The 22,854-nt window shown below is 47.7% G+C and overlaps 3 protein-coding genes across 3 annotated transcripts; 1 reads left to right on the top strand and 2 right to left on the bottom strand.

Annotated features, from left to right (window-relative positions):
• Positions 1–4,784: 4,784 nt before the first annotated feature.
• LOC112873135 (glycine-rich protein 1-like) lies at positions 4,785–5,252 on the bottom strand. Its single transcript, XM_025936154.1, has one exon. It carries the CDS (start codon positions 5,250–5,252, stop codon positions 4,785–4,787), a length of 468 nt encoding a protein of 155 aa, XP_025791939.1.
• A 7,439-nt stretch (positions 5,253–12,691) lies between these two features.
• On the top strand, positions 12,692–13,970 carry LOC112877986 (protein HAIKU1-like). Its single transcript, XM_025942361.1, is given in 2 exon segments — positions 12,692–13,076; positions 13,079–13,970. Coding segments are annotated over 2 exon segments (993 nt in total). The 5' UTR covers positions 12,692–12,839; the 3' UTR covers positions 13,835–13,970.
• Positions 13,971–18,047: 4,077 nt separating this feature from the next.
• LOC112874543 (WEB family protein At3g02930, chloroplastic-like) lies at positions 18,048–22,060 on the bottom strand. Its single transcript, XM_025937914.1, has 2 exons — positions 21,919–22,060; positions 18,048–21,153 (listed from the first exon to the last, which is right to left on the bottom strand). Exon 2 carries the CDS (start codon positions 20,752–20,754, stop codon positions 18,172–18,174), a length of 2,583 nt encoding a protein of 860 aa, XP_025793699.1. The 5' UTR covers positions 20,755–21,153; positions 21,919–22,060; the 3' UTR covers positions 18,048–18,171.
• Between the last annotated feature and the right edge of the window lie 794 nt (positions 22,061–22,854).

Consider the following 22,854-nt stretch of genomic DNA (forward strand, 5'->3'; position numbering starts at 1 on the left):
GACTGAGAAAAGAGAGAATGACTGACTCACTTTCCTGTTTCCACTCAAATCTATTGAAATTCAGTTCGAATTTGAATTCAACTTGTATGCACTCAACCAAATAAAACTTATGCACCAGCATGAATGCACAAACATGTTGACCTTATAATAAATTTTATTTTCCCGTGTTATAAATTTCTTTTAAATGCGGAATAAATTAGAAAAACCTTGAAAATTTTATTTGAGCCAAAATAAATTCCTTAAAATTTGGGAAAATTACATTAGGGTGTTACAACTTGGCTGCTCTCTCACTTTAGTGGTTGAGTCTCACACCTCAATCTTGCTCTCACCCAAGCCCTAGCTCAAATCAACTAAAGGATTAGCTCAAGGAGGGATTGGGGAGGAGTAGTAAATGCTTTGGGGGGTGTTTGTCTCGTGTTAGGTCAGCAGCAAATGAAAAAGGGGCTAAGGGGATATAAATTTCCAAGCCCCCAAAACTAGCCGTTAGTGCACTGGTTAAGTGATTGTCGAAACTTCTGACATAGGGTTGGAACATTCGACCCTTTTAAAACCAGCTGACCGAGGACCCCCTGTCGGAAGAACCTAGTTACTTCTGACAAGTGTCGGAACTTCCGACAACTGCAGAAACTTTAGGAACACAAATGTGCAAATGTGTGATTTGTGTCTCTCATAGGAGGTTAGCATCTCAATTAATCATTTTGACATCTTCAAGTCATCTCCTCGCATCCCACTTAATAGTATGGTGTATCTCGTGGCTAAAGGCGAGGATTGCCGCAATGGGATCCGGCGAGCCCGCTTCGCGGCAGGCGCCTCCTCACCCGGGCAGATCGCCACCCACCTGAGCCAAGGATGGCGAGGACCTCCCACCGCAGTCGGCGTTAGCTGATCCCACCAATGTCAAGGTGGTGGGCACCTCCTGTGGCGCCAGCCCTGCCATGGCAGCCATGGCCGCCTCGCCATCAACAGATAAAGCCTCCCCCTGGACAACTGCCGCAACCTCGATGCAGAGTTCCCTCCCACGCTGGCTCTTAGTCCAGGGTTGCCGCGTCCGATGTCAACGACGGCTCCTCCCATGCCTTTTCCTCGCCCATCTGCCCCACCGCGGATACGTCGGCCTGCTGGGGCAGCAGCGTCGTTTGCGCCTCGGTCTCTAGGACCAAATCGGGCAGACCTCTTTCCAACCACTCCTCGATGGGCGCTACAGTCGGCAACATCTCCACCGCAGGTGAGCCCACCTACGCTGGCTACGTGACCACCGTCCGTGACGCCAGCCCCGTTGGCACCGCGATCACCTCAGCACCTCCCACACTCTCCCTCGGTGTGACGTCGACTATCCTCGAAGGCCCCCGCCGGAGCGCGAGGACCTTCGACGGTGCCACCGCCAAGGGACCTGCTTTGCCTCCAATGCTATAGCAAAGGCGCGAGGTCAATTAGCACGCCGTTGGCAGAGAATCGCCAAGCACGACGGGACACAGTGATCGTCAACTCACCAAGACGCCACCATGCGAGGGCGCTTCGGGGTCGGGCCCCCCGACCCCCGCCTCTTCAGTACGCTGTCGTTTGGGACCCCCCACATGCACGGGAGCCCCCAACAGGATGTCGTGAACCACATCCGTCACCTCTATGTGCGCATCCTCCCTCTACTGCGTCAGGGCGGGCGTAGGGCTGGGTGGAACCTGCACTGACGTTGACGGTTGCGAGGACTACCCCTCGTTGTAACGTGCCAGCTCATCCCAAGGGATGTCATCGTCCTCCTCCTCGTCGATGTCATCATCATCATCCTCCTCCACCGTTGTAGCTTTGCACGCTCCCATGCTTCCTTCTTTGCCTTCTCCGCGTCCTTCTTCTTCTTGCGTGCCTCATCGGCAACATGGTTCACTGCTCGCATGGCCTCATCCTCCGGCAACAGCGCATGGGAGTCACGGAAGGGGTTGAACTGTCCCTACAAACGCCAACCCACAAAGTCGTAAGTAAAAATAGAGAAAGGAGCAAGACATGAAGAGGAGGTCGGGAAGTAATCACCAGATCAACGAGGCTAATGTCAGGCTGCATCATCGGATGCCCCTCAACCGGGAACACCTCGTCGGGCTCGTCCAGCACCTCCTAGATATGCTACTGAATCTCTGAATTACGGAGCGAACCCTGGGCAACCACCATGCCCTAAAGCCGTACGACCGGCGCCATCCCGTACAGCGGAAGCGAGCGCGCTATCAGCGGTGCCACCCTCCTCGAATGGTAAGCTCCGATGATGCCAGTGCCACAGGGGCCATGGCCCTTTAGGTACGCTATGATGCCTAGGAGCGGGGCAAGCCTCTTCTTCTCCTTGTCCACAGGTCCCATGACCTCACCGACTAAGCCGCCATGATCGCGCGGCCAGTGAAGAGCGGAAGGGGGGCGGCGTTGTGGTTCTTGATTTAGAACCACCATGAATGCCACCCCTTGTTGAACTTTGTGGTGGTGATGGCCATGTACTCATGGGTCCGGGGTCCGCAAAGATGGATTCCAGTGCAGCCTATTGGGATCTTTGACCCCTCCTTCTTCCTGACCAAGAAGACGGTGAAGAAGTACCTCCAGAGCTTGAAATGGGGTTTGATCCCCAGGAATCCCTCACACGGCGATGAAGGCCATGATTTGCTGGATCTCGTTCGGGTTGAGGTGTTGCAGCTCGATCTGGTAGTGATGGAGGAGCCCCCGGAAGAAGGGATGAGAGGGCACCCCGAACCCGCACTCGTGGAAGTGCGGGAAGGAGATGACATAACCATCGCGCGGCTACGGCACCTCTTCACGGCCAGGGAAGAGCCACTCCCCTGCAGCAGACTGCGGGCAGAGAAGCCCGCTCTTGACCAGACCCCCTAGAAGCGCCTGGCCCACGTCTAAGCGGTACCACGACGCCATTGATGAGCGGCAAAAAGGGAACAAAAGCTCTCATAGGGGTAGGGGCGCAGATGGGGAACCACTAGGGCTCCAGCAGTGAGGAAGCGAGGAAGTAAGGAAGGCAGAGGGGCCAGGAGCCCCAGTTATAGGCAGGGGATGGAAGGCGAAACGTCACCTCAACTCCCACGAGCAGCCCGAACTGGACGTAGGGACATTCCGTCCAAACCAGTATAAACCCTTGTATCTTTTTTGTACACCATCCGAGCCAGACGTGCAAACACAAATTCACTAGTTGGCGGTTTGAAACACCGATACTTTCCTTCTTATTAGAGATGTTGGAGTTGATCTAGGGCTAACAACTTTGACCAAGAAAACTCAGTGTCGCCTTCCACTTACGCACGAATGATCGGAAAGCATATCAGAGCATCTCCAGAAGACTACTCATCTCTTAGAGCATCTCCAACAAATTACTCATCCGTCTCCCCAATGCCAAAAAGTTGATGTTTTAGTGATTGGAGGTGCTCTAGCAGATTACCAATCCAATCCTATTAACTAAAAGTTTTTGGTAATCATCAAAACACACCTCCTTCTCATCTAAATGAAGGGGATTCATCTCTATCTATTCTTGATTATTCGATTTTGGTAGTTGTCACACCGTAAAATATTTAATTTTAGGATGTGAATATCTTTTAGAATAGTTCATCCATTAATAGGGTTTTTTGAGAATTTTTCAGGCAATTATTCTCATTTATCCTCGAGCTAGATCCATTTTTTGGAAGGCTCTAAAATATTTTTCATGAGTTCCAAATATTTTACTTGGATTCCTCGTGTCCCAAATTATCTCCTGAGTTTTCATTAGAATTTTTGGGATTCTTCTGAATATATTTTTCATGGTTTAAAAATATTTATCTAGAATTTTCTAGATTTATTTTAAGCTTAAAAATATGTTCTAGAAAATTTTTCTATTTTGATATCAAATTCTCATCGTAGTCGAACCGATCCATTATATCACCATTCTCCCTTTTTACTCTGTCATATCTAACACCCTATAATATCCATTCGAGTTTACCATTCTCTAATCTTTCTCCCCGATCAAATCTCGCTCGAAACAAAATCGTGCCTCGACTTCGGCATTTGCAGGTAATACTCCATTGTCATCAACGTCAGCTCTGACACCTAGCATCGTAGCTATAGACCTCTCTCTCTCTCTCTCTCTCTCTCTCTCTCTCTCTCTCTCTTTCTCTCTTCCGTGCTCCCAAACGGACCATCTTCGCTAATGAGCTGAATCTACCTCGACCCAAATCTGATCCGACCTAGTTCAGCCACCACCACCCTCCACCTTCTCTCCCTTCTAGCACATGGCAACCATACCGTGCCAATCCCCACTTTCCTATATGTACGTGCTAGAACTCGTCGATCGAGTCCGGCCTGGCCACGCATGCCCAACCTCATTGTACTCCCGTACGCCACCTGTAGCCTGAACTAGCTGCTTGTCATGCGCCTATTTTGGATTTCGCGTTGCCATCCTCGGTTTGTGCATCATGCAAGCCCAACCATCTGCGTTCAATAAAAAGATTCAGCTCACTCGATCCCTCTCTCTCTTCTATTTCATGCTCTCGAACATCCTGTACAGCTTTGAACAGCTCGTTTGTCTTTTTGAACTTGCTCTCCCAAACTCCCTAGCCCAGCTCGGCATTCCTGCCCAGCACCTGCTTCGGCCTTCGGCCCAGCCCGACCTGACCTGCGTGCTACCTAGTCCACCAACCCACCCTCCCCGCCCTATAAAAAGGGAACCCCACGCGTTCCCCTTCTGCATCGCTAGCCCTAGGCCTCCACCATGAACCCCTGTTCCCCACAGCCCCCTGCGTCGCCCTCCCCAGCGCAGCAGAGCACCGCCGTCGCCGTGCCCCCTACGACCACCCACTGCACCACGCGACCCTCTTGCTCGCAAGGCCGAGCGCCTGAGCCCTCGTGCCCCGGCTGCTGCAACCAACATCGCCGCGTCCCTCTCCCCTACATTGCCATCCTCCTGCTTTGCTCGCCCCTTTGTGCGCCTCCATGCACGCGAAACTAGGAGCGCTGCCACCCCTGCGCGCCCTGCATGCCTCGCCCGCAGGCCCCGTGCCACCTGCGTGTCCCCCGGCACCGCCCCTGCTGCCTGCGCCCCTGCCCCTGTGCGCCGCCACCAGCTGCGCCTCTCCTGCAGCGCTGCCGCCCTCCTGCTCATGGGCCTCCCTGTCACCCTCTCTCTCGAACACCACCATCAGCAGAGCGTCGCCGTCTTGGTACACACCACTGCCGCCCCTTGCCGGCCAGATTCCGGCCGCCTCGGCGAGTCCCCGCCGCTCGTAAGCCCCAAAATTGAATCCCCTCGTCATCCTCTTTCTTTTCCCCCGCTCCTCGCGATCTCCCGTGCCCGGAATCACCGGGACTCTTGCCAATAGTGGGCGCCGGCCACCATGGGGGCCTGTTGCCCAAGATTTTGCAATTTAGCCCCTGAAAGATTCTGTAATTTCTGCAGTTTTCTTTGTGTCTTGCAAACTTCGCAGAAAACCCTCTAGATCTATTGCATCTTTGCAACCCAGCCCCACCCGTGGTATTTTTCAGATCTAACCCTAAACTTTTCCTAATTTGCGGGTACTATTTCTGTATCTTGCAATTTTTTGCTACTAGCCCTCCAGATCTATAGTTAATCATGTATAGATCCTTGCAACCTTGTTTCATGCGTAGTTTTCGAGTTTTAGATCCGTTTTGATCCGTTCTTTTTGCGTTAGTCTTCTAAAACCCTAAGCTATCGTTTTGTAGTGTTGTTGCATCGTAGTTCCTATTTTTAAAATTGAATATAGATTTAATCTGATTAATTACCTCTCATCTAGTTTTCCCAATTAAAATCTAATTAGATCTATACTCCGGTTTTCTTAATTAATATAACTTAATTAATACCAGCATAAATGTGTTTTAGTTATAATTTGTTTAGTTCAATACGAACCATAAAGTTCGACATTTAGATGCTCTCGCCAGTTTCTTTTCTAATTAATTGTTTAATTAGGATAATTTGTACATAGACAATTATATATAAAATTTGACTAAGTTGTACCTCATCTTTATAAATGCAAATATAATATGAGTTAATTATAATTAGAGATATTCTCTTTTGAATATCTTTTACATTAGTTTTCTAAATTAAAATAAATGAAGCTTGTAGTTCTTTTATCTCTTTTATAACATAAATCTTCCGATAGCTGTTTCTCGTGACCGTAGCAATGAGCCATCTCCTTTAGTATATTTTCTTAAGCATTCCTTTTATTTGGTGTACCTGTTCTTAGTTGGTTTTGTTTGTTTATTATTGTTGTGCTTCGGTCCGAAGCTTGTATGATGTTAGAAGGAGCGCGATCCAAGAGTTTTGAAGATTTAGAGTTTCAAGAATAAGAGTTGAAGACTCTGAGAGCTATTCTCTAAAAGAAAGGCAAGTGTTTCCTTGATCATGCTTTTGTCCTAATAATCGCAATAAATATAACTTTATTTTATGCATGCGCGTGTCTTAACCTGATGGATTCTAATTAAGGATATGACTAGTCTTTATGATCATTACTTGTCAACCTGGGTTTTATCTTTCTTGTTGGGTAGCTTCTGCTTAGTTGCTATAACTGGTTCTAGTTTGAAAATAATATATAACCATGATGATAACAATGATGATGTTACACCTATTTTATCCATGTTCATGCTCTTTGTGCTGTTAATCACAAGATCATATATTTCAATCGGAATATGCAGAACCACCTAGGAAAACAGTGCAACCACAATGCTATATAGCTCTGGTCTTGGCTAATTAATTAGAAACTCTAGCTTGTGATGATCTTACCGAAAGGGCAAGAGGGGAGTGCGTTGATGGGGTATAGCCCGATCCTCTTGAGGCTTAGATATGATCCTGGTTAAGGCGTCTTCCTCATTAGGGAGGGTTATGACCACTACGGCCTGAAATCTTAGCAGATTGTCATAAGTTAGGGAACCTTTGTAAAGGTCTCGTAGTGAATCTCTTGCCACTCACCTCGGAAGTGTTTAAGAGGCTAGCTACCTCGGGCAAAATTGGGAGACACGAATTGTGGGTAAAGTGTACAACCTCTGCAGAGTGAAAATTGATATATCAACCGTGCTCACGGTTAAGAGCGGCTTAGACCCTCACATGATAATTGAACTTGAAGATGAATTAAATCGTGGACCATGTTTGTGGTTATGGTTATGTTTCTGGTATACCTGTTCTGTTTCTTTTAATGTGGGTTTTGATATGAACTTATACCTTAGTAATGAGGTGCTAATAAAATTTGACCAACTAAAATTGCTTATCGCAGTAAGCCAGTCAGCTTTTCCTTACTTTTGGCCTTCATGTCATCTAATTCCCAACACTTGTTGAGTACCAACCATAAGTGTACTCACGCTTATTATAATTGCTGCTCAGAGGAGAAATTGATGTAAAGTCTTTTGAAGATAATGCTGAGTTCTAGTCCTACGCAACCCTCGGTCGATTGCCAGTGAAGTTTGGAGTCTTCGTTTCCGGTATAAGCTGTATAACACTGATAATCTTTATAGTCTTTAATTCTCTTTTCGTGATACTGTTGCTGATTATTCGCTAATGAAGTCATTATATGTATGAAACTTGATCCTGGCGTATATATAGTTATGCATTCGATTTTATCCTTAAATCCGGGTGTGACAGTAGTCTTGCAGCAACCATTACCAAAAATATAAAAGTAGTTATTGGTAATGGAGGGAGAGTATATTTTGGGTACGAGGTACAAATAATCTATTGGAGTTGCTCTTATACCTTATATATTTTCTCTCTCCCTCACCAATAACACTTTTTTATATTTTTAGTAGTTATTGCTACAACAGATTACTCAATGGATAGCGTGAAGGGAGGAATCCCCTATATTTGAGCAAGAGGGAGGTGTGCTTTGGCAACCACCAAAAATAATTTGGTATTGGCAATGGAATTGGTAATCTGCTGGAGCACCTCCCATTACCAAAAGAATTGTTTTTTATATTAAGAAAAGGGATGAGTAATCTGCTGGAAATGCTTTTGCGATCTATTTTTTGGGCCTACCCCCAAGTAGCATGAGCCAGATCAATATATGGCCACTATATCTCATGCACTAAACCTAATGATGTAGTAAGCTAGCATCTAAATTCGTTCTAAGCCAAACCTTTTAACCTTTGCGTGACTTTACGTAGATCGACGACACAACACTGCCATTACCAATTTCATGCTTTTATTATAGAAAAATACTTTCATAATACACAAGCTTTTGATTTTAGTATTGTGAGTCAGCGTATTATACAGAGACCGGTTTTAATAGACTTGTTCTTATGATTGGAGGTGTAAGTTTTTTTTTAGTTTCCTGTTTTAGGAGAATTGATTGCCGATTGGATGGAACAAAGACAGGAGGCATCAGCTATCTATCAAGTGGGTGGTAAGTGTGGGCAGCTAAGCTAAGCTCGTCGAGCTGCCCTCCCTTCGCCGGCATGCGGGCTCATCGCAGCTAGCGCGTCCACACTCGCCGGTCGCCATCGAGGTGACGGGCGACGGGACACGCCGCGCAGCTGCGGAATTAATCCGAATAATAATCTATGACCTGGTTGTGGTTAAGTAGTAGCTTGCTCGTACGGTTTCCTCGTGGGGCCCACATGACCTGTGTATATGCTACTACTATATACGGCGATGAATGCGACGTGGCCGTAGTAGCTTGTAGAGAATTCCGCGAATCAGTCAGCGACACACCTCAGCAGCATGCGGCAACTGGAGCGCAGTCGTGGCAAAGCGTTTCCGTAATACCCGCTGTTGCCTACAGCTCATGGCATGGCCATTAACCTCCATCATGAATTCATGGTCACAGCCATAACTCATGTTTGCTACTGGTAATCACAGGTCAGGATCAGGACAAGTTGGATGTGAAGTTGTGGCACCATCGCTAGCACAGAACGGCTCAACAGTCCCGGTTAGAAAATCCCTGTTGTCCCAATTTCGCAACCGGGACAGGCAATCCCGGCCTTTAGTTCCGAGTCTGGCAACCGGGACTAAAGGGGTTTCTCGACTCGGCGTAGCTGAAAGAATCATTGTGATACCTAGAGGGGGGTGAATAAGCGTATCTAAAAATTTCTGAAAAATCTTCAAAGCGATTAAACCGGTCGGAACTTCCGACACTGGATCGGAACTTCCGACAAATGGAAAGTTCTTAAACAAAATTCAAAATTAAACTTGAAACTATAGAATCTAGCCAAATCAAAAGTTGTGCAATAATACTAAGAGACTTCTACAAGTGATCTTTGCAAGCACGACAACTTGAGTACGTAGATTGGCATAAAACGAACTCTAGGTCAATAAGAACTAAATAAATGTAATAAGCACAAGACGAAGAGATTTGTTTCCGAAGTTCACTCGCACTAAGGAAGTTATCTCTCTGTTGAGGAGCTCACAAAGAGCAGGTCTTACACAAACATTTTTCCTCCTTCAATCAACCATAAAGAAGCATTGAGTCACTTACTATGAAATCCATGAAGGATGAGTAATACAGACTTCCCGGGACGCAAACACAAGAGAGAACGCTCAACCGAGCGACGCCGAACCGTCTAGAAGCAAGCTTCAAGAGTAACAAACATGAATCGGTGAATGAAGATGCTTCAAGTGCTCTGGAGATCAACATGGCTGCCTTCACACTCAAATGCTCAAGTCTCATACCTCAATCTTGCTCTCACCCAAGCCCTAACTTAAATCAACTCAAGAATTAGCTCTTGGAGGGATTGGAGAAGTGTAGTGTATGTTCTTGGAGGTATTTTTGCGTGGAGGTCAGCAGCAAATGAAGGAGGGGCTGAGGGGGTGTAAATATCCGAGCTCCAAAAACTAGCCTTTAGTGTGTTGGTTACGTGATTGTCGGAACTTCCAACCTCTGGTCAGAACTTCCTACCCTATTAAATCAGCCGGCCAAGGGTCCCCTCTCGGAAGAAGCTGACAACTTCCGACACTCACATAAATAGTGAGAAAAATAAAGTGGTCAGTGATTTGTGCTCTCTTGGGTAGTTAGCGTCTCAATTGAGCATTTTAATATCTTCAAACTATCTATTCACATCCCTCCTAATAGTACGGTGTTTCCTGTACTCAAATTTAAAATAGAAATTAATAAAAGATCTTAGTTTATGCTTGAACACCGTCTATCAAGCAAATTGGCATCTTTTCTTTACTCTTTTTCTTTTTATTGGATCTTAACCTACCCATAACTTTGATAAACTTATTATCTCCTTAATTATGCATGTCATCAACATCAAAATCTACTTAGGGGGCAAATGCATTTCAGTGGCAGGGGCCCCTTTTAGTCCCTGTTGGTGTTACCAACCGGGACTAAAGGTTCTTTTTTTTCTTTTCCCTGTTTTCCTTTCCATTCATTTCTTTTTATTTAATATTTTTTATTCGAATTTACATGTTCTTCTATAGTGCTGCTATACGTCTCTACACGTTCGAGCTCCGTATGAAACTTACTAACATATATATAGAAATTTATGTAGTGGAATTCACCACTAAATATACATATATATACACATATATACAAGAAAGTGCAACAAAGTTTTATATAAACATTTTCCTAACATTTGCTCCTTGTATCTAATTTGTGTCCATCATAGTAGAATTCACCTATTGTTGACGATCTGCTCATAAATAAATCCTGCCAGGACTTCTTGAATCGCCTCAACTCTTTCGAGTGGAAGGAGCTCATCCCACATCCTAGCTATCTATAAAAATTGAAAATATTAATTATGATGATTTTCAAAACTAGTTGAAATATTGACAAAAGTTTTTTACTTACTTCCATTTGTCAAGCAGTATATATCTTTCGAGGACCTACTAGGCCATGAATGTTCTCGCAAACATAGTATGCGTATAAATTATTGCCATGTGCCTGCCTCAAACACTTCAAGAGAAAAGAAGTCATCAGGTATCCATATGAATATATAATAAAACAAATGAAACGCGGAGAATGAGCATCCAGTATGTACCGGAAAGTCTTTCTTCAATCTTAGTTCGTCCTTGAATTGACCGTTATGGTTTTCACAGAACTTTTTCCAAACACTGCGCATGATTGAGAATGAATAAATATATTTCTCGGATGACTGAGGTATAATCGTGCGATGATCGGAATTACCTGTTCAACATCTCATTCATGCTTGTGTACTCTGAAGGATCTCCTCAATGAGTCCATAACCACTGTTAAGCTCATGTCAAAAATTATCACAAATAGTATATAGTGATTACTGCAAGATTATACGGAGCGTTAAAACAATTCAATTGTACAAAAGTAAAAGAGTTGCCGCAGAAAAGACTCGCTTAACGTTGTAAGGAAACAATATCATGTGCTTGTAATATTGGACGGTTAAGAACTTTATAAGTTATTAAATGTATCTTTATATCAATCCTTTAGAGTAACCTAATTCACAATCATTGGATCAACGAAACCCAAGTGATAGTACACATTCTTCCGGCACCTTTGAATCTCCATTCTCCATTCGCTAATATAAAATTTATTTCTATGTAAGCATTTTTATTAACTTCTTGAACTAAGCAACATCTATGCATGCAACATATATATGAAAATTTCGCATTCTAGCTCATATGGTTTGAAAATGAAAAAAGTAATTCTTCATTCTCTCAATTCTAAATCTCAAATTTCTCTATATATAAAGCAATAAAGGCAAAATACTAACTAAGAGAGGTAAGAGATAAAGTTTCTGACCTTTAGACTCACTTGGGCAAGTTGAATCTTTAAAAAACATGAAAAAAAGGCATGAGCTCCTCCCCTAGCTGTCCGTCACCATGAACATGCTCGGCGGGTCTAAGGGAGGAAGAAACCTTTTTATGCAATATAATTTAGTTCTGGTTGGAGCCACAACCGAAATTTAATATCTCTCATTAGTCTTGGTTGGAGCACCAACCGGAACTGATAGGACCGCGCACCATTAGTTCCGGTTGGTGGTTCCAACCGGAACTAAATATCTCTTCCCTGCCTCTAGAGTTCCGACCATTTGATCCGAAACTATTGCTTTGTTTAGTTTCGGACGCAGCAGTAGTCGGAACTAATATCAAAAGCCAAAGACTCTTTCTGTGCTAATGTGTGGCAGAGACAAAAATGTGCGTCTCTGAAGAGGAGCCGGATTCTAAGATGTGGGTTGGTGGCTGGTGAGTCACTGTGGTTAAGAGAAAGAGTAACGGGGTGTCCTGACGGTTAAAGTTTAGCTCTGTCACATCAGATGTTCGGATGTTAATTAGATGGACTAAATCTGTGATAATTATAAATCTAATTGCATAACTCCGGGCTAATTCGCGAGACGAATATATTAAATCTAATTAATTATTTACTAATTAGACTTAATAGATTTATCTCATGAGTTAGCCTAGGAGTTATACAATTAATTTTATCTTTAATTTACATTTAATACATTTTCGATTCGTATCAAATATCGGTTATAACTGGGCTAAAGTTTAGATCCGCGGGAACCGAACACCCGAGCAGTGAGCTCAAACCGATGATGAGTTGGGTCGGCAGACGAGAGAGGGAGAGAGATTCCCCATTTGCAGCGCAGCAGCCAGCAGCGGACTGCCACTCGATCCGTTCCACTTCCATTCCATACCGTCGGCGCTGCGCTCCCAAGTCAAGCGAAGCGAGGCGGGTCTCCCTCTCGCCCCCCAAACAACTCCTCGCACGCACTGCTCCTCCCTCCACTCCACTTGCTGCGGCTCCCCTCTTCCGTGCGCGTCCCGTCCACCGCGCCCTCCCCCGGTTCGCCCTCCCCTCCCCTCCCCTCCCCATCGCTTACGCCACGCCTCAATCAACCCGCCGCCGCTGCGGCGCCCGTCCATGCACTCCTCCCCTCAGAATTGACCCCACCCGAGCGACCCCCCATCCGCGCGCCGCCCCTCCCCCATGGATCGCACCATCAGCAGCAGCGGCGGCGGCAGCGCCACCACGGCGGCAAGCCAGAACCCGCACCTCGGCGTCAACAAGCTCGGCCGCAGCATCCGCAAGGCCACGCCGCCGCCGCCCCCGCAGCAGCAGCAGCCCGCCGCCCGCCCGCCGCAGCCCCAGCCGCAGGTCTACAACATCAGCAAGAACCAGTTCCGCGACATCGTCCAGCAGCTCACCGCCGGCACCCCGTCCCCGTCCCCCCGCCGCCGATGCAGCCCCAGCCCCAGTACCAGCACCAGCTCCACCGCCCGCCGCCGCCGCAGTCGCAGCCCAAGCCGCCCTCCATGCGCCTCCAGAGGATCCGCCCGCCCCCAATCGCCACCCCCGTCGCGCGGCCCCCGCCCGTCCACCCCAACCACCACGCCGTGCCCCCCAACCCTAATCACAGCAACCCCGTCTTCCACCGCCCGCCGCCGCAGCAGCCCCAGCCCCAGCCGCAGCACATGCCCGCGCCCGGCCCGGCCTGGGCCGACTCCCCGGTCTCCGCGTACATGCGCATCCTTGAGAACTCCCTCTTCAGCGCAACCCCGCCGGGCGCTGCGGCAGCCGCAGCGGCTGCCGCGGCCGCTGCGGCTGCAGCTGGGGGACATGCGCCTCCGCCGGCACACGCTCACCCCCAGCCTCCGCATCCTCACCCCCCGCCTCCGCATCCTCATCCCCCGCCTCCGCCGCCCGTGCCCTCTCCCGGGATACTCCCTTCCCCGAGCGGCTTTCTCAACCTGCTCTCGCCGACGCCCAGGTCGCCCTACCCGCTACTCTCGCCAGGGTTTCAGCACCAGCCGCCGCTCACGCCCAACTTCCCCGCGCTCTCGCCGCTTCCGGGGACGGGCATCCTTGGGCCAGGGCCCATGCCGCCGCCGTCGCCGGGGCTCTGGTTCCCGCAGTCGCCGTCAGGGCTCCTTTCGCCATCGGGGTTTATGCCGATCCTCAGCCCAAGGTGGAGAGATATGTAGCAAGGGTGCCTTCTCTGCAGCAGCTGCCCCTGTGAAGCAAGGCGGCCGTGTAACATTTGACGGTAGGGACATAGCCACGGTGAGATCAGTTGGTTCGTCGGCCCGAGTTGGCTGGAGGAAGACACAGGTGGGTTGTAACTTGGGACACCAATATTTGTTGATGTTACTTACTGCTTGTGCGTTTGGTTAGTCAGTCTATCAGTCTGTAAGGTCTCGGTAAAGGGGATTGGCTATATATTTGTAATTGTATGACTGGGGAAAATTTCAATTCATTCACTTAGCTGCAAAATATGGACAGGTTAAACTGGCATGTTCTTAGTTTAGATTCTCGAGTGTTTAGGCATGGTAACCTGTAATTGTAAACCTGTAGTTCAGGAAAGATTAGTTCTTTCTGAGAAATCTCGAACTGATGCTTGTTGTTGGTCTACCTATTAAGGCATGAAATGTTCTACATATTCTTTTTTTTTTCTTTCTCTTTTGATTGAGAAGATGAACTTACTGAACATCATCTGGCCAGAAAATCACGATCAAACCAGTTTCGTTATTCATGTCATTATTATGATTATAACACAGGATCATGCTATCATGTGCTAATTTGGCTCATCTGTGATGCAATTGTTGCTTTTTGCTCATTTTGGCAGTGTGACAGTAGCATTTTCTGATCTCCAAATTGGTAATATGTAGTTCAACATTGCAATAGAACTAGAAGCGGTGCTCCTCAGAAGGTACCGCATTGTATACCTTTGGGCTTTGAATTTGACACAGAAATCATTGCCTTTTTAGTTACTACCTGGGTTAGCACAGGGCAAGAAAATACTGTCCTTGGCCATGCCAGGGTATAAAAGGAAATCTATTCATATTTGTACAGGCTTTGTATAAGTTACTAGCTTATTCTTCCTTACCAACAATAGGCAAAGTACAAATAAGGTTATGCAACATCATGATTGGAGAGACACTCCTTATATAGCTTATCTTGGAAGTTTTCAATGCCCAATAATTGTCTAGATTGATTTTTCTTCAAGTGGTGTCCTTAGATGCACACTATGCTGGGAGTCCCCAAAGTTCTGTTTTTTCCCCCTAGTGGGAACTCGCAGGCCGATCTGAATGGTCTTCTAGGTTATGATGCATGGGTCCCAGAAAAAGTAAGTGTAGTTTCAAGTGGGAATTCTTATACTGTTTACATGGTTTTGTACTTTTATACCATGTGGCATACTATAGTTTGTTTGTGTCCTCTTTAGAATTAATATATGACATATTCTACTGGACCCCCTCGGTAGGCAATGCTAGAGAGGGAATAACTAAAGGATGGTCCTTATTGTTCTCCTGTAAGAAACTAGTATTCTTTGTGTGCTGCATCTCCTTCTAAGTAAAGATTGTTTTTGTACAAATGTGTTCTATAAAATTACTGTTTCATTTTGTAAATTGTCCATGTGAATATATGCAAGGATTCTATGTACTAAGTTGATTCTTTTAACTCTTTCTGAAATGCTTGAGGTATTCCCTCCTGTATCTGTAGAGGTTCAACTAGACTTGACACTATGGCTTGCTTGTTACTGATGAACCTAGAGCAGCTGCCAGATCAAATATTTCCACAGTTGTGATACTTAAAATTGACACCTATAACAAGATTCAAGACTGAAAGTTTTGCATCGTTGTATATATTCTAATGACTTCTGTGCGAGTTCTTTTAGTCTCATTGTCTAATTATTTCTATGTTATTTCTTGCATTAGGATACTTTTCACAACATCTGCATTCATGATACGGCATTGAAAGAAACCCATGCTCATGTTTGCCGATCGTTCTGCTGATGTGCACATGCACTGTAATGTGATGGCAGACGTCAGGCCTAAGATCTAATGTTTGGTGTTACACCACTTCGCCATTCTGCCCGCTGGAATGGAAAGTACAATTTAGTTAGCTTAGCTTTGGCCCAGAAAGAAAATACTATATTCCTTTTTTAAAAAAAAAATTGCTAGCGGTTTGTACATGCCATTGCTGCTGATGTGTGCTTTCTTGTTGTGTCTGGTTTGTATTGGGGCCTGTGGATTCTGGATAGTTTACCAAAGTGCTTTTCAGCTTGCTACGACGTATGCTCCTCCTGTTGTCGGCAATATCTGCTATTATATCTGTATGAAGTCTGAACTTCCAAGGGATTTGCTGATTGCCAAGCATGTTCTCCATGTCCGTTATCTCGGTTGACTTGGAAGCATTGAGAACGGTATGGATATGATTGAAGTATTCTCCAGACTACTATTGAATACTAGCAATCACCATAAGCTACATCATGTCCTTGTTTTATTGAGCTTGCAAGCTGTGCCCTCGCAGAAAAAAAAAAGAAGAAAATGTGACGCAGAGGCATCTAGTAGCCTGCTGGATTGTTTCAAAGGAAACCCTGTTGATTAAACTGTCTGTGTATGTACTGCCGTGCCCGCGTGTAGAACAAGCAAGCCAGCCAAATTTTGAGGAATTGGGTGCCCATCTCTACGGTCAAGCAAGGAACCTCTCGAGTGATGTGGCATATTCCGTTTAAATTCAGTGAATTTTCTTTTTTCGTCGGCCCCACAGAGCGTTGACTTGGGGAGGAGCGATGCTCTGGCTCCTAGTGTGTGGTGTGGTGTGGTCGTGTGGAGGGTAGACTCGCTTGCTACCTGCCCGACTGCATGTGGTGATCTGGTCACCGGTCAACGAAATCTGAAACCTATCGGCCTCCGGGTTACTGACAGAGGCCGGCTGCCCGGGCAGATCTGCCTGTTGATCCGGCACTAACCCGAGTAAAGTAGCTCCGGTGGCTGTCGTGGTCTCATCATCGCTCGCTTACTTGTTTACCTCGCCGCCCTTTTTTCCTTCGTTCCTCGGTAGAAACCGGAGGGCACTTCCAAAAGAGACCGGAGAATATCGTGACAAGGGCGGCGGGTTGGAGCCTGACGGCGACGTGCTCCGGTCCGCACGCGCCTGCTTGTTTGCTTGCCTCAGCCTGCTGTTTGGCCAAAACCTGCGAGGAATTGATCACTGGGTTTGTATATATACAACTATATACCAGTCCTAATCTGTGTTATCTTTCTTTATTCATGGCATTCATCTGGGTTCGATAGGAGCTAGGCGAAGACGATGTTGTTGTAGTATCAGGTTCAGGTTGCCGTCCACACCATTGTGCTGCTGCTGGGAATCCGCAGGATATTTGGTGCTTTTTACCCTGCATCCATCCTAGCAGTATCTTCTTCAGTCCAGCCGCTGTTTCTGCATGGGATCAGGGGACGGATTGGACGGGGACGTGCCAGCCAGCCTTGTGCATCTAGTCTACCTGGTGTGGTGTGCCTCCAACCCCAGGGCCAGTGTCCACAATGATGAGAGAGAGTGATCGCTGCCATCTCAACTGCTCGAGGGCCGCCTGAAGCCTGATTGCGACGCCGGAAGGATCGGCCGTCGGCGCAGAAATCTTTGACCTGGAACGGATCATAGGAGCAAGCCAGCTGCTGCCCGGTTGCTCGTGACACCAGGCGCCAGACGGGGCCGGAACCGGAACGACAGCTACAGGAAGGTGTAGCAATGGTAGCCAGGTGCTCTACCTTTCTTCCACACTCGTGTTGCGCTTCCTTTCAGTCCTCTCGATCTCTCTGTGTTTTGTGCAGACCATATAATCGCTCGGTTGCATGCTGGATGCAAGCTATATATATATATATATATATATTTTAGATTATTGGATCGATCCAAAAAATTGATAAAATGAACTAGAATGACATTCTACGTAAATAATTTGGGAGAGAAAATAAACTAGAGTGATATGTCATCATAATTAATTAGTTGATCCAAAAAATACTATTATGTACCCACTTGCATCCTTACTTGCAGCCTCTTGGACCTTAGCATTTGTGGTACCGGAGGAATTCGATGTATTTTAAGTTTTAAGTCTTGGCTGTTGAGATTCCATCCACTGATCCTGGAATGTTTAGGCTAATGCCGATGGCAACAGTTGCAAGAGGAACCAGTACCCGCATGATCACAACATTGATATTTAGGACCTTGGTGTTCGTCTAGATAATATTGACATAGCAATCCAGAGCGCTGATTCAGCAACGGTACGTACTCTGACAATAACTAGGTTTGGCAATAACAAGTAACAACGAAAGAATAATTGCTGAAGAATGTGCAGCATAAGTAGTACAGAACAAACTAATGGGTGGGGATGCAATGCAAGTAGCTTTCTTGCATCTCTGGGGAACACAGCTACTCACGGTACCTTTTTGTATTTAGGTTCACAACCACAAAAATTGTTTACAAATGAATAACCTGAATCACATACTGATTACGAAAAATAAAAGCCTTTGCTGAAGCCACCTTAGGAGTGGCTGCTCAGCTTGGTGAAGTGAGCTTTCTTCTTCAGCAGGCTCCCGAATTTCTTCAGAAGAGCCTTCTTCTTCTTGTGGACGTGCTGATCCTGGTTGAACGACGACGTCGGGCCATGGATCAGCAGCCCATTCATCTGATCCACCAGCCCGTCGTCCCCCGGTGACTCAATGTCGTCGTCGTCGTCGACCGACTCGGAATCGTCGTCCCTCTCTTTGGACAGGTCATCCTCTATGATCTTGCTGTTCTCCAAGGAGTTGGCGTCCACCGCTGATATGATACTCTCCTTGTCATGCTTCACCTGCCTGACCGTCTCCACTTCCACGTGCTTGATGTCCTCCACTTGGATGATGCTCTCGGCGTTGTTGTCGTCGTCTCGGACGCTATGATGCATGGGCGAGCAGATCAGCTTCAGGAGCGCGCTGGGCTGCTTCTCTGGGCTCCTGGCGACCGCCCCGTTCGATGCCTCCCCTCCTTTCCTGGCCGTGGCCTCGGCGAGCAGCGCGGCGAGCTCATCAATCCTGGCTTGGGCAGCCGCTTCTCGTGCCCGCATCTTGCTGTTCTCCCGCGAGATGCTCGCCAGCTCGTGCTCCTTGTCTTCCAGCGTCTCCTTCAACCTCAGGCTGCTGATCTTTGCCTCCTCCGAGGTCAGGTTGGCCTCGGTGATCTTGGACTCGAGCAGCCTCAGCTTGTTCTGCAGCTGCATCTTCTCATCCTTTGTAGCCTTGGCTTCCGACTCGGCGGCTTTCAGTGATTCGAGCACCTTGTCCATTTCCAGCTTGGTGATCTGGGCCTTGGACTTGTCATTGTTTTCTTCTTCGGCTTTTCTTGCTTTCACCTCTGCAAGCAACTTCGAGAGCTCGCTAGCCTTCTCTGACGCCGTTCGTTCTCTCAGTCGCAGCTCGGTGACTTCATGGTTCATAGCAAGCAGCTCCTTGTCCTTGAAGGACAGCAGGTCTTTGAGGTGTGAGGTTTCTGCTTTTGCTTCATCAGCACTTGAGCTAGTGTTCATTGCCTGAAATTCAAATTCTTGCAGCTTGTTGAGCAGCTGGGTTCTGTCTGCCTTGAGCTCCTGCACTTCATTCTGTGCAACTCTGAGAGACTCCATCAGCCTGTTCATCTCTGTCTGGATAGAGCTTATTCCATCGTCCGATCTCTTGAGCATATCGACGAACCCAGCCTCTTTAGAGATCCACTCATCCTTTGAACTCTTGGCCTCTGAACCCATTTTCTCAACTGCCTTCTTGAGGCAGGCAGTCTCATAGTTCGACTCATCAAGCATTGACTGGTGTCTGTCCTCTGCATTCTTCATCGCAGTCTTCAGTTCAGATATCTGAAGCTGAGCATTTTCTAGCTCTGCTTGTTTTGCGAGGACTCTCTCCTTGGCCTCTCTTGCCTCTGATGACACTTCGCGTAGCGCAGCCGCCAAGTCTTCGACAGCCTTCTTCACCTTGTCCCTCTCATCTCTGGTGTCGTCAAGCTCCTTGAGCAGCCTGTCCTTGTCTTCAGTGAGGTGGCTGACCTGAGCACTCGCCGTCTTATAAGATACAACAACTTGTCGATGTGCCTCATGTAGAAGCTCGTGTTCAGACCTCAGTCTATCAATGGCCGCCTGTAATTCAGATGCCTCCGTCGTCGCGACGTCGAGACGCCTGCTGGCCTCGAGGAAGCCTTCCTTGTGCTCGCTCGCTTCCTTCTCCAAGGACGCCACCTTCTCCTGAAGCTGGAGGACCTGCGACTGCTTATCCTGGAGCATGGACGTGCAGTCCTCGAAGGTGTTGGTCAATGACGCGAGCGACTCCTCGTTGCGTCTGTTCAGCCGCGAGACTTCTCCCAGGCGAGTCTCCAGCGACTCCGCCTTGTTCTTCCACTCCTGCGCCGACCGGCTGGCGTCCGCCTCGGCGCTCTTGGCGTACGCGAGGTCAACCTTGAGCCCCTCCAGGAGCTCTTCCGCTCTGGCGAGCTTCTCCTCGAACGCCCTCGCCGTCTGGAGCTCCGCTCTCAACGCGGAGGCTTCGGATTCCAGCTTCCCGACGATCTCCGCGGCTTCTTTCGCTTTGGTCTCCAGCTCGGTGTCGAGGCGGGACTTGAGCCGGGCCACTTCAGCCATCAGGACCTCCACCTTCTTGGCGTTGTCGTTGGCGATCCTCTGCAGCTCATCCGCCTGATCCAGGGCCGCGTTCCTGGCCTGCGCCGTGACCGCCAGCTCATCCCTGACGCCGTCGAGCTCTCTGGTCGCGGCGATGAGGGAGGCGACGTCCTCGGCGTGGCGCCTCTTGATGCTGTCGTACTTCCGCCGCCACTCGTCCTCCGTCCGGTGGGCGAGGTCGACGGCCGTCTGCTCGCGCTCCGTGGACTTGAACCTCTCCAGCTCCAGCGCCTCCTCGGCCGTCCGCCGCGCGGCCAGCGACTCCTCCAGCTTCCCGCGGGCGTCGTCGGCGAGCCGCCTGGCCAGCGCCAGGTCCTCGAGGATCTGGGCCTTGTCGTTCTCGACGGAGGCCAGGCGCTCCCTCGCGTTCCTCAGGTCCTCCTGCACGAGTCTCAGCTGCGCCTGCAGCTCCGACGTCTTCGCCATCCTCTGCTGCTTCTGATCAACACCAAGACACGGGGGCAAATTTAGACCCGAGATTACAGGAACGCGTGATCGATCATCTGGTAGCTAGACTCTGTGAATCCGCGTCGCCTTTGTCTTACATCGGTAGCGGCGGCGCGGGATGATGCCGCCGCCGGCGCCTTGAAGGACCGGCGCTCTGCTGCAGCTGCGCCGGGCGACGGCTTTGCCGGCAGGTCGATGGACGCCGAGGACCTGTCGAGGGGGACGCCGCCGGCGGCATGGTGCAGCGGGGAAGGCGCGCGGTCCGCCGGTTTGCTCGGCGCTCCGGCGGCCTTTGCTAGCCTGCTGACTCGAGGTGCCGACGTCGCCCTGCGGCTGGACGGCTTTTTGTGGTTGGAATCTTCGGAGAGGCCGTTTGGGCTGCATTCAGTAATTCGTTAGAGCAATGCTTACACATCATGCAGCTGGTTTCGCATTTTTCAGAATATTTCGTTTTAGACTTTAACTGGCATGTGCAGGTTGAGAGCTGCATAAAGCATTTTTTCAGAAGAGGGATCTTTTTGAGCAGCCCAAACAACATTTGTGTGAGGCTAGCCTACGTATCAACATTTGTGTATGTCCAGGTCCATATTGCGCTCCTTTAAATTGCGAGGCGCATTGTGTAACTAAATATTTTTCTCTATTTTAATACAAAGTACAAAGGTATGCAATTCTTTTGCGTATTTAAGAATAAACTAGCGCAGTGTCTCTGCGTTGCTAGGATATTATAAATTTTACCTGAATCTATATAAGACTACCAACTTTGTGTTTTTTTACTCGGTGTACAGGCCGTGCGGTGACCGCGTGAAGCATTGATTGTTCGGGTTCCGATTGTGATTCTGTGATTTGTCCGAATTCCGATTAGGATTCCGAGTGACGGACCAAGAAATCACTGCTTGCTTTTGAAATAGTAGAGATAGAGATAGAGATATAGATATATCAACACGTATGTTGTACGGTGATTGATTTCAAAAGCAAAAGATTCTTAAAATGAAATTGGATGAAATATTGGCTTATATGCAGAAAGTAAACGTTAGACGATCCTTAGAGATTCAGCAATAAGAGCAAAGGCAGTCACGAGAGCAAGCAGTAGTAATTAGTACTTAACAGTAGGAAGGAAAGATACAGGGTGAGATGTTTGCTTACTTGGGTTTGGAGGCCAGCATTGTCAACTGCGCCTGAGAGCAGAGGCAGCTTCTGAACTTGGTTGGAGTTCAGGATCCAGCGCTTGGATGCAGATGTTGAGATGGAGAGAAGAGGGAGGAGGAGGACGAGCCAGGAGGATGAAGAAACCTCATGCGATCACTATGATGGTGGAGGACGAGAGGTGGTCGTGCAGCGCATGTTCCAAGCACTGAGAAAATGAGTTAACGGTCAGGGATTCTGGGATCGATCCCTCTGTGGTTGTGGCAGGCAACGTGCGGGGCTGTTCAGTTGAGCATGGCACTGTGGATGTGGAGGGAGATTCGTGGCAGCCCACTACACGAGCTTAATCTTCTGTAAGCTGATTATGCAGCCAAGCAGGCCTTTTCTCTTGCTTCTCAGAGGGTCTCCCAAAGGCCCATTGTATTGGGCCTGATTTTGTCCAACGAACTTCCTAGGGGGCCTGTTCCGAGCCACGCGCGTGACCAGGAGTTGATTCGTCACAGAAGCTGACGTACAAGAGTTTATTACATGGGCTGTAATCACGGTGGTGGACTGCTACATAGCCTGAGAAGTACAAATACGATCTCAAACAAAAATGTAAATATTTTCCAAACCGAACACTCGAAATAGAAACCGGTTTCACTACTGTACTCATAACGAAGAGATGTTCAAAATAAGACTAGATTTGCATATATTTGAATAATATTTAGTTAGAACATTTTAATTGTGAAGCTGGAACAATGGTTCTATCTCAACAAAAAAATTATTTCACATTTAGAAAAATGTTCTAATAATATTTTTATCTAATATAGTTAAGTGTAGTCTAGTTTTGAAAATCTTATCGAGGAAACCCAACGGTATAATTGAAATTTCATTTGAATATCTAATTTTTGCGACGTCAGCATACTGCTCGGCATACCTTTGTGGGCCAATATA

The sequence above is a fragment of the Panicum hallii genome, chromosome 9 (genome assembly GCF_002211085.1).
Source record: "Panicum hallii strain FIL2 chromosome 9, PHallii_v3.1, whole genome shotgun sequence".
Classification (NCBI taxonomy): Eukaryota; Viridiplantae; Streptophyta; class Magnoliopsida; order Poales; family Poaceae; genus Panicum; species Panicum hallii.

Coding starts and splice junctions, on each gene's coding strand:
- LOC112874543 (XM_025937914.1), bottom strand. CDS start 20,754: ATGGCGAAGACGTCGGAGCTGCAGGCGCAGCTGAGACTCGTGCAGGAG.
- LOC112873135 (XM_025936154.1), bottom strand. CDS start 5,252: ATGACGAGGGGATTCAATTTTGGGGCTTACGAGCGGCGGGGACTCGCC.